This window comes from Schistocerca americana, chromosome 9, assembly GCF_021461395.2.
Source record: "Schistocerca americana isolate TAMUIC-IGC-003095 chromosome 9, iqSchAmer2.1, whole genome shotgun sequence".
Taxonomy (NCBI): Eukaryota; Metazoa; Arthropoda; class Insecta; order Orthoptera; family Acrididae; genus Schistocerca; species Schistocerca americana.
In genome coordinates this window covers 125,873,919-125,888,709 of record NC_060127.1, presented here as the reverse complement: position 1 = coordinate 125,888,709, position 14,791 = coordinate 125,873,919, and the positions used below count along the sequence as shown (strand labels likewise).

General features: G+C 42.8%; 1 protein-coding gene across 1 annotated transcript in view; it reads left to right on the top strand.

Annotated features, from left to right (window-relative positions):
• Positions 1-635: 635 nt before the first annotated feature.
• Positions 636-14,791, top strand: part of LOC124551218 (poly [ADP-ribose] polymerase tankyrase-1-like) — an 82,385-nt gene continuing 68,229 nt past the window's right edge. Inside the window, exon 1 of the mRNA XM_047126207.1 lies at positions 636-741. Within this exon, the coding sequence (XP_046982163.1) occupies positions 654-741 (88 nt within the window). The 5' untranslated portion in view covers positions 636-653. The remainder of the gene's footprint in view (positions 742-14,791) is intronic.

The window sequence follows — 14,791 nt, the reverse complement described above, 5'->3', positions numbered from 1 at the left end:
GTGACTTCTATAATTTTTAGTGACACTCTCAGCTTTCATGTGATAGCCCATATTCTATGGCAGTTAAAACAGTAGCCATTAATTTTCTATTGCCTGTCACAATATCCATAATCACAAATATTGGTAACTCTTCTCATATTTATTGCAAAAGAAGTTCGTATCGTCGACACAATTTCCGTCGTGTCTTTGTTTCTGTTTCTGTGTATTTAGAGGGCGGCAACAGTCGTACTAGAATCAGCTCTCTGTAGCTGCCAGTATATGCCTCAGGCCGTAGTTTCCCCCACCACTTTGCGCTGTTCTTGCCTGCTCAAGGCTCGCTGCTGCTTTAAGTAAAGCACACCAGCATCCCCTCATCAGCTCGTAATTTCATTTAAGACAATTTCATTCGATGTCATTTCCTTTCCGAAATACTTGAGGTAAACGGCTTAGCTGAGGCAGAAACTATGTATTGGGTAGAACGAAGTGAAAATTCATTTTTGAAACAGATATTATCCACTATAGCTTGATAGATTAATTTACACTAGCCACTTTCCTTTATAGCTTGTTGAAATAAAATCTCATGTAATTGTATTTGTTTATAAAAATACAGGATACCCAACAGCGTGCACGTGCCGAACACATTTCGACGGAGAAGACGCTTTTTCTCCTCCATCATGTCTTGCAGAAGCGCTAGTTGGCTCATCCGCGTCTTTATGGTAGTAGCCATAGCAGCTGACTACAGTGGCTTGAAGTCCACGACAGGTAAAAAATTTACTTTTTTCAATTGATACACACTGAAGCGCCAAAGAAACTGCTATACGTATGCGTATTCAAATACACAGATATGTAAACGGACAGAATACGGCACTGCGACCGGCAAATGTCTGGTGCAGATGTTAGATCGGCTACTGCTGCTATGATGGCAAGATTTAGGTGAGTTTGAACGTCACGTTACAGACGGCGCATAAGCGATGGGGCACAGCATCTCCGAGGTAGTGATGACTTGGGAATTTTCCCGTACGACCATTTAGAGAGCGTACAGTGAATATCAGGAATGCAGTAAAGCTTCAAATCTCCGACATCGATGCGCCAGGCAAAAGATCCTATAAGAACGGGACCAACGACGACTGAAGAAAACCGTTCAAAGTGACAAAAGTGCAACTCTTTCACAAATTGCTGCAGTTTTCAATGCTGCACCACCAACAAGTGCCAGCGTGCGAACCATTCAACTACACATCGTCGATATGGTCTTTCGAAGCCGAAGGCCCACTCGTGTACCCTTGATGACTGCACGACGTAAAGCCTTACGCCTCGCCTGGACCCTTCAACACCGACATTGGACTGTTGATGACTGTAAACATGTTGACTAGTCGGACAAGTCTCGTTTCAAATTATATCGAGTGGATGGACGTGCACGGGAATGCAGACAACCTTATGAGTCCATGGATCCTGCATGTCTGCAGGGGTCTGTTCAAGCTTTTGGAGGCTCTGCAACGCTGTAGAGCGTGTGCAGTTGGAGTGATTGGGACCCCTGATACGTCTAGATGCGACTCTGACAAGTGACACGTACGTAAGCATCCTGTCTCATCATTTGCATCCATTCATTTCCATTGTGCATTCCTATGGATTTGGGCAATTCCAGCAGCACAATGTGGCACCCTAGACGTCCTGAATTGCTACAGAGTGGCTCCAGAAACGCACTTCTGAGTTTAAACACTTCCGCTGCTTCCAAACTCCCCATACATGAACATTTTGGGCATATGTGGGATGCCTTGTGACGCGCTGTTCGAAAGAGATCTCCAATCCCTCGTACTCTTACGGATTTATGGACACCCCTGCGGGATTCATAGTGTCAGTTCCCTCCAGCACTACTTCCGACGTTAGTGGAGTCTAGATGCGATTGTGACAAGTAACACGTACGTAAGATTCTTGCTTCAGAACTCTGCGTTCTCACAGGGGCTATCTACAATATTAGTAGCAGTTTCTTTGGCTCTTCAGTATATATCCCGGTATGATAATGATTAACAGATTTATAGTAAATGAAGCTCAGCTTGGATTCAGGACAAATGCAGGAACCCGCGAGGCAATACTGACCCTACAGCTTCTCATAGTAGATACGTTAAGGAAACGCGAACATATGTTTAAAGCATTTGTATAGTCAGAGGAAGCTTTTGACAATGTTGACTGAATGCTCTCTTTGAAATTCTAAAGGGGGCAGGGGTAAAATACAGGCTGCGAAAGGCTATTTAAAATTTGTACAGAAACCAGATAGCAGTTATAAGATTCGAGAGGCACGAAAAGGAAGCAGTGGTGGTGAAGCGACTGAGACAGGGTTGTAACCTATCACTGATGTTATGCAACCTGTATGTTGACCAAGCAGTAAAGGAAACAAAAGAAAAATCTGGAGTAGGACTTAAAATCCATGGAGAAGAAGTAAAAACTTTGAGGTTTTCCGATGGCATTGTAATCAGATGAACGGAATGTACAGTGCCTTCAGAGAAGGATATAAGATGAACATCAACAAAAGCATAACGAGGATAATGGAATGTAGTCGTATTAAGTCAAGTGATGCTGAGGGAATTAGATTAGGAAACGAGACACTTCAAGCAGAAGATGGATTTTGCTATGTAGGAAGAAAAATAACTCATGATAATTAAGCTACGAAGGATAAAAAATGCAGACTGGCAATGGCAAGAAAAGCGTTTCTGAAGAACAGGCATTTGTTAACATCGAGTATAAATTTAAGTGTCAGGAAGTCCTTTCTGAAAGTATTTTGAAAGGAATGTAGCAATCTATGGAAGTGAAACATGGACAATAAATGGTTTAGACAACAAGAGAACGAAGCTTTTGAAATGTGGTGCTACAGAAGAATGCTGTAGATTAGACGGGTAGATCACATAACTGATGAGGAGGTACTGCATAGAGCTGGGGATAAGAGAAATTTGTGGCACAACTTGACTACAAGAAGGGATCGGTTAAAAGGATACATTCTGAGGCATCACCAGTTTGGTACCAGTGGAAAGCAAGGGGACGGGGGGGGAGGCGGGTAAAAATCATAGAGGGAGACCAATAGGTGACTACTACAGTAAGCATATTCTGAAGGATGTAGGTTGCAGTAGTTACTCGAAGCTGAATAGACTTGCACAGGATAGAGTATCATGGAGAGCTGCATCAAACCAGTCTTTGGACTGAAGACCACAACAACGACAGCAGTAAGTGATATAATACAGGTCCAATATTTTCTCATTGAGATTTATGTGAATTTCTTTTTTAGGATCAGATCATGCGGTCACAGTCAATAGTTTAAGAATCGACAATCCTGAGAAGTATTTACTCTCCATTTTTCTTAGAGACATTTTATGGTTCAAGATATTCATTTGATGCTGACTTATCTCATTAGGTTAGTCTTACCTCTTGATTTAACGACTTCTTTGCCTACAGTCTAATCACATTCTAAATGTGAACGAACTGTAGAACATCATTCACTTTCAGTATATCACTGCTTTTGATGCTGTACACTACACTACCTGGGATGACATTTACTTACTCGTTGTATACAATTTCCATAGATCATTACAGCGAACTCGTCACTGAGAATTACGTGTACAACCGATGTCAGTATAGAACGTCAGCAAACAATAACACTGAAGACGCTACTGTCTTACGAACGCAGTGCTAACATTCATGCATTGCGAACTCTTCCAACATTACGGTTGCACATGTATAACCTATGCAGTGACCCCATAATAAGCACCTTAAGTACACAATAATTACATAGCCAAATTGAAAATACATAGCTGATAACGGCAATAATTTATTTTGCACTGTTGTTGTTGTTGTGGTCTTCAGTCCTGAGACTGGTTTGATGCAGCTCTCCATGCTACTCTATCCTGTGCAAGCTTCTTCATCTCTCAGTACCTACCGCAACCTACATCCTTCTGAATCTGCTTAGTGTAGTCATATCTTGGTCTCCCTCTACGATTTTTACCCTCCACGCTGCACTCCAATACTAAATTGGTGATACCTTGATGCCTCAGAACATGTCCTACCAACCGAGCCCTTCTTTTAGTCAAGTTGTGCCACAAACTCCTCTTCTTCCCAATTCTATTCAATACCTCCTCATTAGTTATGTGATCTACCCATCTAATCTTCAACATTCTGCTGTAGCACCACATTTCGAAAGCTTCTATTCTCTTCTTGTCCAAACTATTTATCGTCCATGTTTCACTTCCATACATGGCTACACTCCATACAAATACTTTCAGTCGCGACTTCCTGGCACTTAAATCTACACTCGATGTTAACAAATTTCTCTTCTTCAGAAATGCTTTCCTTGCCATTGCCAGTCAATCCTCTCTACTTCGACCGTCATCATTTATTTTGCTCCCCAAATGGCAGAACTCCTTTACTATTTTAAGCGTCTCATTTCCTAATCTAATTCCCTCAGCATCACCCGACTTATTCGACTACATTCCATTATCCTAGTTTTGCTTTTGTTGATGTTCATCTTATATCCTTCTTTCAAGACACCGTTCATTCCGTTCAACTGCTCTTCCAAGTCCAGTGCTGTCTCTGACATAATTGCAATGTCATCGGCGTACCTCAAAGTTTTTATTTCTTCTCCATGGGTTTTAATACCTACTCCGAATTTTCCTTTTGTTTCTTTTACTGCTTGCTCAATATTCAAATTGAACAACATTGGGGAGAGGCTACAACCCTGTCCCACTCCCTTCCCAACCACTGCTTCCCTCTCATGCCCCTCGACTCTTATAACTGCCATCTGGTTTCTGTACAAATTGTAAATAGCTTTTCGCTCACGGTATTTTACCCCTGCCACCTTCAGAATTTGAAAGAGAGTATTCCAGTCAACATTGCCAAAAGCTTTCTCTAAGTCTACAAATGCTAGATACGTAGTTTTGCCTTTCCTTAAATCTCTTCTAAGATATGTCGTAGGGTCAGTATTGCCTCACGCGTTCCAATATTTCTACGGAATCCAAACTGATCTTCCCCGAGGTCGGCTTCTACCAGTTTTTCCATTCGTCTGTAAGGAATTCGCATTAGTATTTTGCAGCTGTGACTTATTAAACTGATAGTTTGGTAATTTCCACATCTGTCAACACCTGCTTTCTTTGGGATTGGAATTATTATATTCTTCAAGTCTGAGGGTATTTCGCCAGTCTCATATATTTTGCTCACCAGATGGTAGAGTTTTGTCAGGACTGGCTCTCCCAAGAATGTCAGTAGTTCTAATGGAATGTTGTCTACTCCCGGGGTCTTGTTCCGACTTAGGTTTTTCAGTGCTCTGTCAAACTCTTCATGCAGTATCATATCTCCCATTTCATCTTCATGTACATCCTCTTCCATTTCCATAATATTGCCCTGAAGTACATCGCCCTTGTATAGACACTCTATATACTCCTTCCACCTTTCTGCTTTCCCTTCTTTGCTTAGAACTGGGTTTCCATCTGAGCTCTTGATATTCATGCAATTGGTTCTCTTTTTCTCCAAAGGTCTCTTTAATTTTTCTGTAGGCAATATCTATCTTACCCCTAGTGAGATAAGCCTCTACATCCTTACATTTGTCCTCTAGCCATCCCTGCTTAGCCATTTTGCACTTCCTGCTTCATTTACTGCATTTTTATATCTTCTCCTTTCATCAATTAAATTCAATGTTTCTTCTGTTACCCAAGGATTTCTACTAGCCCTCGTCTTTTTACCTACTTGATCCTCTGCTGCCTTCACTACTTCATCCCTCAAAGCTACCCATACTCCTTCTACTGTATTTCTTTCACCCATTCCTGTCAATAGTTCCCTTATGCTATCCCTGAAACTCTCTACAACCCCTGGTTCTTTCAGTTTATCCAGGTCCCATCTCCTCAAATTCACACCTATTTGCAGTTTCTTCAGTTTTAATCTACAATTCATAACCAATACATTGTGGTCAGAGTCCACATCTGCCCCTGGAAATGCCTTACAATTTAAAACCTGGTTCCTAAATCTCTGTCTTACTATTATATAATCTATCTGATACCTTCTAGTATCTCCAGGCATCTTCCATATATACAACCTTCTTTCATGATTCTTGAACCAAGTGTCAGCTATGATTAAGTTATGCTCTGTGCAAAATTCTACCAGGCGGCTTCCTCTTTCATTTCTTACCTCCAATCCATATTCACTTACTACGTTTTCTTCTCTCCCTTTTCCTACTATCGAATTCCAGTCACCCACGACTATTAAATTTTCGTCTCCCTTCACTATCTGAATAATTTCTTTTATCTCATACATTTCATCAATTTCTTTGTCATCGGCAGAGCTAGTTGGCATACAAACTTGTACTACTGTAGTAGGCGTGGGCTTCGTGTCTATCTTGCCCACAATAATGCGTTCATTATGCTGTTTGTAGTAGCTTACACGCACTCCTATTTTTTTATTCATTATTAAACCTACTCCTGCATTACCCCTATTTGATTTTGCATATATGACCTTGTATTCACCTGACCAAAAGTCTCGTTCCTCCTGCCACCGAACTCTGCTAATTTCCACTATATCTAACTTTAACCTATCCATTTCCCTTTTTAAATTTTCTAACCTACCTGTCCGATTAAGCGATCTGACATTCCATGCTCAGATCCATAGAATGCCTGTTTTCTTTCTCCTGATAACGACGTCCTCTTGAGTAGTCCCCGCCCGGATATCCGAATGGGGGACTATTTTACCTCCGGAATATTTTACCCAAGAGGACGCCACCATGATTTAACCATACAGTAAAGCTGGATGCCCTCGGGAAAAATTACGGCTGTAGTTTCCCCTTGCTTTCAGGGGTTCGCAGTACCAGCACAACAAGGCCGTTTTGGTTAGTGTTACAAGATCATATCAGTCAATCATCCAGACTGTTGCCATTGCAACTACTGCAAAGGCCGCTACCCCGCTTCAGGAACCACACGTTTGTCTGGCCTCTCAACAGATACCCCTCCGCTGTGGTTGCAAATGCGGTACGGCTATCTGTATCGCTGAGGCACGCAAGCTTCCCCACCAATGGCAAGGTCCATGGTTCTTGGGGGGGGGGGGGGAGGGGAGGGGGGGCGGTATTATGCACTCGTGTTTACAAATTTACGAATGGAGTACAAGAAGCTATCATACAGGAAGAGTTGCATTTAGGTAATGCCTTCTCTGTTTCTGACACATTTGAGTCCAGTCGGTACAGAATTGTGGTACCATTACATCTAAAGTCTTCATTCACCAGCGGCAGATTTTCGTGTCTGTAGTATGTGCCGTTACTGTGGCTCACCTGGACTTTTATTTCATATACATCAGAGTTCGTGACAACAATCCTGATAAATTGTGAAACAATGTGAAGAATTCTCAACTGTTAACAGAATCTTCCGTCGATTCTTGGTAGAACTACATTATAATAAATGAAAAGCACCAGTTTGCTTTTGTTTATCTGTTCTTTTATAGAACAGAAGCAAACTGCTGCTTTTCATTTATTAATTCTCAACTGTCTACACGATTCGCAACAAGAGGTCCTTGGACTTATTTTACAAATTATTCTACTCACTATTTTCTACATAATGAAGATTATTTGAAAAATAAAAGTTTTTCCTTAAAAATTATTTAAACACTACACAGTGGAATGCACACTTTATGACTCCCTGATCACTAACGATATAAAATCAATGAAAAAGCAAAATCCATCACCTATCTTGTTCAGAATGTGAAGTATGATTTGTTTCCTGTTTTGTTTTTAACCTGATGAAGTTTTTGCGATGACCTTACCGTACGTAAGTTGTGGTGTCACCGCCAGACACCACACTTGCTAGGTGGTAGCCTTTAAATCGGCCGCGGTCCGTTAGTATACGTCGGACCCGCGTGTCGCCACTATCAGAGATTGCAGACCGAGCGCCGCCACACGGCAGATCTAGAGACACTTCCTAGCACTCGCCCCAGTTGTACAGCCGACTTTGCTAGCGATGGTTCACTGACAAATTACGCTCTCATTTGCCGAGAGGATAGTTAGCATAGCCTTCAGCTACGTCATTTGCTACGACCTAGCAAGGCGCTATTTACCAGTTACTATTGATGCTGTAAAACATGTACCGTCAAGAGCGATGTTCACCTATTATGGATTAAAGTTAAGTATTCTACCAGATTCCTCCTTTTTTCTGAAGTCTAAACTCCTTTAACTGTTCCAGACCTCACGCCAGCCTGCATGCGCTTAAACGCGTCCCTTTCGGCTTCCTGTCATAGTGGATTGGCTGTCTTGCCAGTCCACAACATAAGTTCTTCTAGATTTTTCTTGCCAGGGAGAAACTGAATGTCGTTGATGTGACTTATGTTGGTTGAAAGGGAACTTACAGTTAACATGATGGAAAACAGGGAAAGGAAGTTACTGGTGTACGCATCTGACACATTTTTAATCACCATATTGGTCTCATCTGAAAGGAAATAATTGAATTCACAGTTTCATAAGGTTGCTGTGAGCGGGTTGCTACCAGAAATTGGAAACAAAAGGGAAGACAAGACGGAACACAAAAATACATAACTCCCTTGTCTGATGCCACATAGCGTCGGTTTCAGCGAGACGAGATGTCAGAAGTGTAGCTGATGAGCCACTGACGCTATAGTGTTGAGCGTTTGCTAGTAGCAGTTCATGACCAACACAGACCGCCAGTCAAATCACACCATGTACCTACTGCCAACCAATCTCTGGTCAGGATCTCTGAGGTATCATTCACAGCTGTAAAGACGAACATCCTTAGGAAAGCCAAACTGTCTTTTTCATTAATTATTACAAAACATTCTTCTCGTATGAATTAGTCATTCGATTAATTTTGAAAAGATATTAAGAATCGAGACGAGTCGGTAATCGGAGGTCCACATAGGTGTTGTACTTTTCGTGTGGTCGTCTTGCGAAACCCGAGAGGTACTCAGGAGTAACACTGCGTTTATTGTCTCAGTGAGGTTCAAACGCTGATTATGATGTGTCGGGATATCACTTCTTCACGCACTGATTGTTGCTGATGTTTCTGTTAAACTTCAGCCTACTCTTCATGATTACTAAATTGTGGTATGAGTCCATCTGCTCCTGACTATGCCTTACAGGCCAATAACTGATTCGAAATTACTGCCCCACAGTGACGTAATCCGGCTGGTGTCTGCCCGTGCCTCCAGGGCCTCCCCCAGTATACATGTCTGTCTTCTGTACTTACAGTTACTGATTGAATTTTATTGCAGAACTCAGTTGGTCATACCTCTGCTCTCATTTCTGCCAACAAACCCGTATCCTTGTGTAAGTCTGTCTCTCGTTCCTTCATATACTCGTAGTATTTCGCTCTAATCCCGCTCTGTTACAAATGTTGCATGGTCCTTCAGACACGCAGTTACCCGTTCAGTATCCTCTTAGACTCTCTCCACGTCTTCATCTTCTGCCAGTGATGTCGACACGTATAGCTGAACTATCGTTGTTAGCGTCCCCAGATCACTGTCGACTCTGATGAAAGTCCTGTCTCTCAACTGCTCACAGCAGCTCACTCTCTGCCCTAACTTCTTGTTTGTAGGGAGTCCTGCTACAGCTATACCACTTTCTATTGCAGTTGACGTATCCTACATTCATCTGAGCAGAAATCTTTCCTTTTCTATTGTCCTTTACTGAGCCCCGCTATAGCTACGAAGGTTGTTCAATAAGTAATGCCGCACATTTTTTTAAAAAAAGCTATTAATAAACATAGACCAACGTTCTTGTTGGTTCTTCACATTTGATGTTTGTTCTGTGCGCCGGTGAAATTTCGCACCGTTGTGGCAGGTGGTAGGGCCGTACTACAGCGTCAAAGTGGCGTCTACATACGACTCACGTTACATGCAGCGTGCTGTTATTGAATTCTTGTGTATAGGAAAATAAAACCATAGTGAACATCCAAAAACATTTGTGTGCAGTATATGACGATGCTGCAGTTGATAGGAGTACAGTTGCCGCGCAGTATGAAGCGCGGTTTCACGCATTGTGCGGCCCCTCCCGCCGAAGGTTCAAGTCCTCCCTCGGGCGTGGGTGTTTGTGTTGTTCTTAGCATAAATTAGTTTAAGTTAGTTTCAGTAGTGTGTAAGTCTAGGAATCGATGAGCTCAGCAGCTTGGTCGCTTAGGAATTCACATACATTTGGACATCTTGAGTACAGTTGGGCGACAGGTAAAGAAAGTTACAGTCTCAGGAAATGAAGAAACAGATCAGCCACGCTCGGGACGTCCTGTCACAGCCACTGCTCCAGACGTGCTGAATCGTGTGGATGCCATTATTCGTGCCAACCGGCGCATCTCAACTCGACAGTTTCCTCTACAGTTGTCGGCCATCGTTGGAAGTGCGTCTGAAATGATCGAGACTCTCGGATATTCAAAGAGGTGCTCACGATGGGTTCCACGAATGCTCACAGCGGACTACAAGATTCATAGAAAGGCCATTTCATCTGCATTGGTGGAGCGTTTTGAGACCGACAGAGAAGCTTTTCTGTCACGGATCGTTTCGGGGGACGAAAGCTGGGTGCACCACTTTGCACCGGAAACAAGAAATGAGTGGCATCATCTTCATTCACCACAAAAGAAGAAAATTCAAGACAATCCCCTCTGCCAAAAAAGTCATGGTGACATTGTGATGACATTCTCGTGCATGTGATGCCAAGAGGGTCAACCATCAATTCAGAGGCACACGTGAGGACTCTGAATAGACTCAAGAACAGTTTCGGACGTATTCGATCGGACAAGAACCCATCAGAAATCTTGCTCAAACACGATAATGCACGCCCACACACAAGTCTGAGATCCCGGGAACACGTCGCCAAATTGGGTTGGACATCACTGCCTCATCCACGCTACAGTCCAGTCCTGGCAACCTTGGACTTCCATGTTCGCGCCGCTTAAAGGTTCTGTACGGGGAATACACTTTGAAGATTCGAGTGTGTTAGTCACGCAGTAAAACATGGCTACGCCTACAGGACAAGAGTTTTTACCACCAGGGAATACATGCTCTTCCACAAAGTTGGCGTACGGCCATAAAACGTGATGTAGACTACGTAGAAAAATAGGAAATGGACGAAACATATTGATGTATATTGTCAAAAAATTCTGACTCTTACCAATAAATGTGTTCTCAGAAAAATGTGGTTCATTATTTATTGAACGACCCTTGTAGATCGCGCCCTTGCATTTCCCTTTTCAGATTTTCTAGCTTCACTACCGCATTAACATTTCTTACATTCTACGCTCCGGCGAATAACCATTTCGTTGAGTATGGTACTCGATGTTTTTCTCATTGTCACCGTGTGATTGGCAGTCCACTACCAGAGAAAGGTATGGAGAACTAATCCAATATCTTTTCCCAATGGAAAGTTCATCACCATGACATATGTGTGACTTACACGTTACGTGACTTTAATGCAGTGGTTACCACTGCCTCCTGCATCCGCATGCCGTTACTCTTTGGCGGCTGGGTACGGGTTTGACGAACCTGGCACCGCTGAGCTACTGCCGCCACTATTCCCCTGCAGTCCTGGGCCCTGCTCTGCCAGAGCGCAAAACGCGCTGGGATGTTGGCGATCGTACCTCAGCTGTCTGAATCTGTAGGACGACACAGTCCTCTGTTACAACCACGTACTACCAGTTCTGCAGCATGCGGACCGCTTCAGCGTAGACAGTGTTCCCTTTCTATAAAGAGGTGACTAATATTTCGCCGGGTGAGCTTACAAACAAAATAAAGTCAAATGGAAACAGTACGTGTGACGTTATACGCGTATTTTTGATCATGGTAGCACAAATCAAGAATCTCACTTCGCTGAGGCAAAGTATTTGAAAGATCTCCAGATATTATTACTAATAATTACTAATTAACAGAGATATTTAGGTTACGGTCAAAAAATACGTTTCGTCCATAGCAACGATTACACGTCGATCGCGTGTTTCCAGTTGAACTCTGACTGATAAAAAGTGCTACCCTTCCAACAAAATATCGCCACAGCTGGTTCGAAATGAGTGTCTACGGCTTCAATACATTAGTATTAGGGCTTATCGATAAGAACACTGTCGTACTATCTTTGGAGCGACCGCTAGTATTTCCGGGTTGTCGTGTTTGGCGCGTTCCGTCGGGACGGAGCAGCAGTGCGGTCCGGACAGCCATGTCTTACTCGACCGTTGCTGACACGCGACCTGAGTGGGGACGACCTCGGTTGGTCGTTCGGTCGGTCGTCTCATGGGACGACATGTATTTGGTCGCCGACCGCTTCTGGGTTCTCTATGTGTATCGACTTGTGATTCGTCCTTGTTGTTCCACAGTGACTGTTTTAGTATTCTTCGAGTTCTTCAACTTTTGTAGTCCTGTCTTCCTCAGTTGCGTGTAATGTTACGGTATATTGATAATTTTTACTTATGGACCGTCTGACAGCAACTGAGTAAAACACAATTTTAGTGCCATACGCGTATCGCCTTTATTTTCTGCAAGGCATCATCAGTGGCCTGGAATATGTACATATGTTAGCTATTTAATTTACATTTTTGTCACTGTGCCTATAGGTTATAAACAGTTCTGGTGGCTGGTATTTCCTATTAAGTAGTAATTTTTTGAACTGTACTTACAGGCTGCGTGGACAATTTCTTACATATTACGCTCCTGTTGCATTTTTGGTGTTGTTCTTCTTCTTATGAACGCCAATTTGCGGTTTTTTCCACATTCCACAGCACTAGGCACTGAACGCTTGTTTTAATGCAATGTTTTGGTTTCTGTTGTCGACTGTCAAATGTTTTAGCCAAAGACCGAATGTTATTGCCAAACTTATGAGTGTAACTATTAAAGTATCTGTGGTCTGTTCGTGTATGCATTTGTGTGTGTGTGTGTGTGTGTGTGTGTGTGTGTGTGTGTGTGTGTGTGTGATATAATTTTTTTGTGTGTGTGTGTGTGTGTGTGTGTGTGTGCGTGTGTGTGCGTGTGTGTGCGTGTGTGTGTGTGTGTGTGTGTGTGTGTGTGTCTGTGTCCAGATGGTGTGCGGAAGACTTTTTTTGTTTTATGTTATCATTTCCTTTATTAAGTGTAGTAGGGAGCCTGTGCTGATGTGTGTTTATTCATTTATCACATGTTTGTTTTCAGACGGTCCATAAGTAAAAATTATCAATATACCGTACTAATTCTTCGAGTTGTTTGTGGAAGTGTTTTCGCGCAACTGTGTGTAGCTTCTGTGGTTTTGCCTGAGCAGTTATTTTAATGCTGTCTGTGTGCTGGATTGAGTCGGTCAGTTAGGACAGAGCAGCAAGTAAGTCTCCACGGTGCGGGGTCAGGCCGGGACCACTGGCGGCGTGCACGCGCGGTCGGATTGTGAGGCGCTAGCTGCGAGAGCTGCAAAGATCGTTGCCCACTCAACCTGGACACTGCAGTTGAGCGATCAGTTAACCTGTAATGAAACCTCAACTGCTGCGACATATCTTTGAAACTGATAACGGCCCGCTGCACAACCATAACCTGATCTGCTCTATCCTGCGAAACCAGATTTCACATTTCTCTATTCCTAATGTTAAAGAACGTATTCCTCCCCTGGTTCCTTTGTTTTACCAGAAGCCAAACTGATTTTCGGAATGCATGATGGCTTTCACTTTTTGAGGACAATCGAAATTATTGTTTTAGGATGCATTCACAACTAGACCGAGCGTTCTGTAATTTTCGCGTTTTAAGATGTTCGAATTTTTGTGGATGGACGCTTATGGTTCCTCAAGTTTTACGGAATTACTTGAGATTAATCTATTGAGATGAATATTCCAACTACTGATGTTGTCTGATATAAAGTAAGTACAATAAGAGAACAGTGATTTAAACTCTTATTTAAAGAATAACCGCGACATTTTAGATGTTGAGTGTGCACTGGAGGAAGAATTACACCATATAACTGGGAACTGAAAATTTTTTTGGAAATGTGTGCTATGTTCCTATGGGGCCAAAGTGCTGAGATCATTGGTTCAAAAAATGGTTCAAATGGCTCTGAGCACTATGGGACTTAACTTCTGAGGTCATCAGTCCCCTAGAACTTAGAACTACTTAAACCTAACTAACCTAAGGACATCACACACATTCATGCCGGAGGCAGGATTCGAACCTGCGACCGTAGCAGTCACGCGGTTCTAAAGTGAAGCCCCTAGAACCGCACGGTCACCGCGGCCGGCTGATATCATTGGTCCCTAGCATTACACACATCTTAACTTAACTTACACTAAGGACAACACACACACCCATCCCCGAGGGAGGACTCGAACCTCTGATGGGGAGAGCCTTGTGAACCGTGGCAAGGCATCTTGGGATGCCTGTGAATGGTGCGAAAATTGGCACTTCACCCCAAATAACATAAGGGTGAAGACAACCACATGAGTGCTAAAAGGAATCCATTAAACTTTGGTTACATCATAATCAGTCAAATCTAAAGGCCGCAGATTCAACTAAATACCTAGGTATTACAATTACGAACAACTTAAATTGGAAGGAACACACAGAAAATGTTGTGGGGAAGTCTAACTAAAGACTGCGTTTTATTGGCAGGACACTTGGAAAAGTAACAGATTTACTAAGGAGACTGCCTACACTACGCTTGTACTTCCTCTTTTAGAAAGCAGCTGTGTGGTGTGGGATCCTTACCAGATAGGGTTGATGGAGTAAATCGAAAAAGTTCAAAAGAAGGGCAGCATGTTTTGTATTATTGCGAAATATGGGAGAGAGTATCACTGAAATGATACAGGATTTGGGCTGGACATCATTAAAACAAAGGCGTTTTTCGTTGCGACGGAATCTTGCCCTT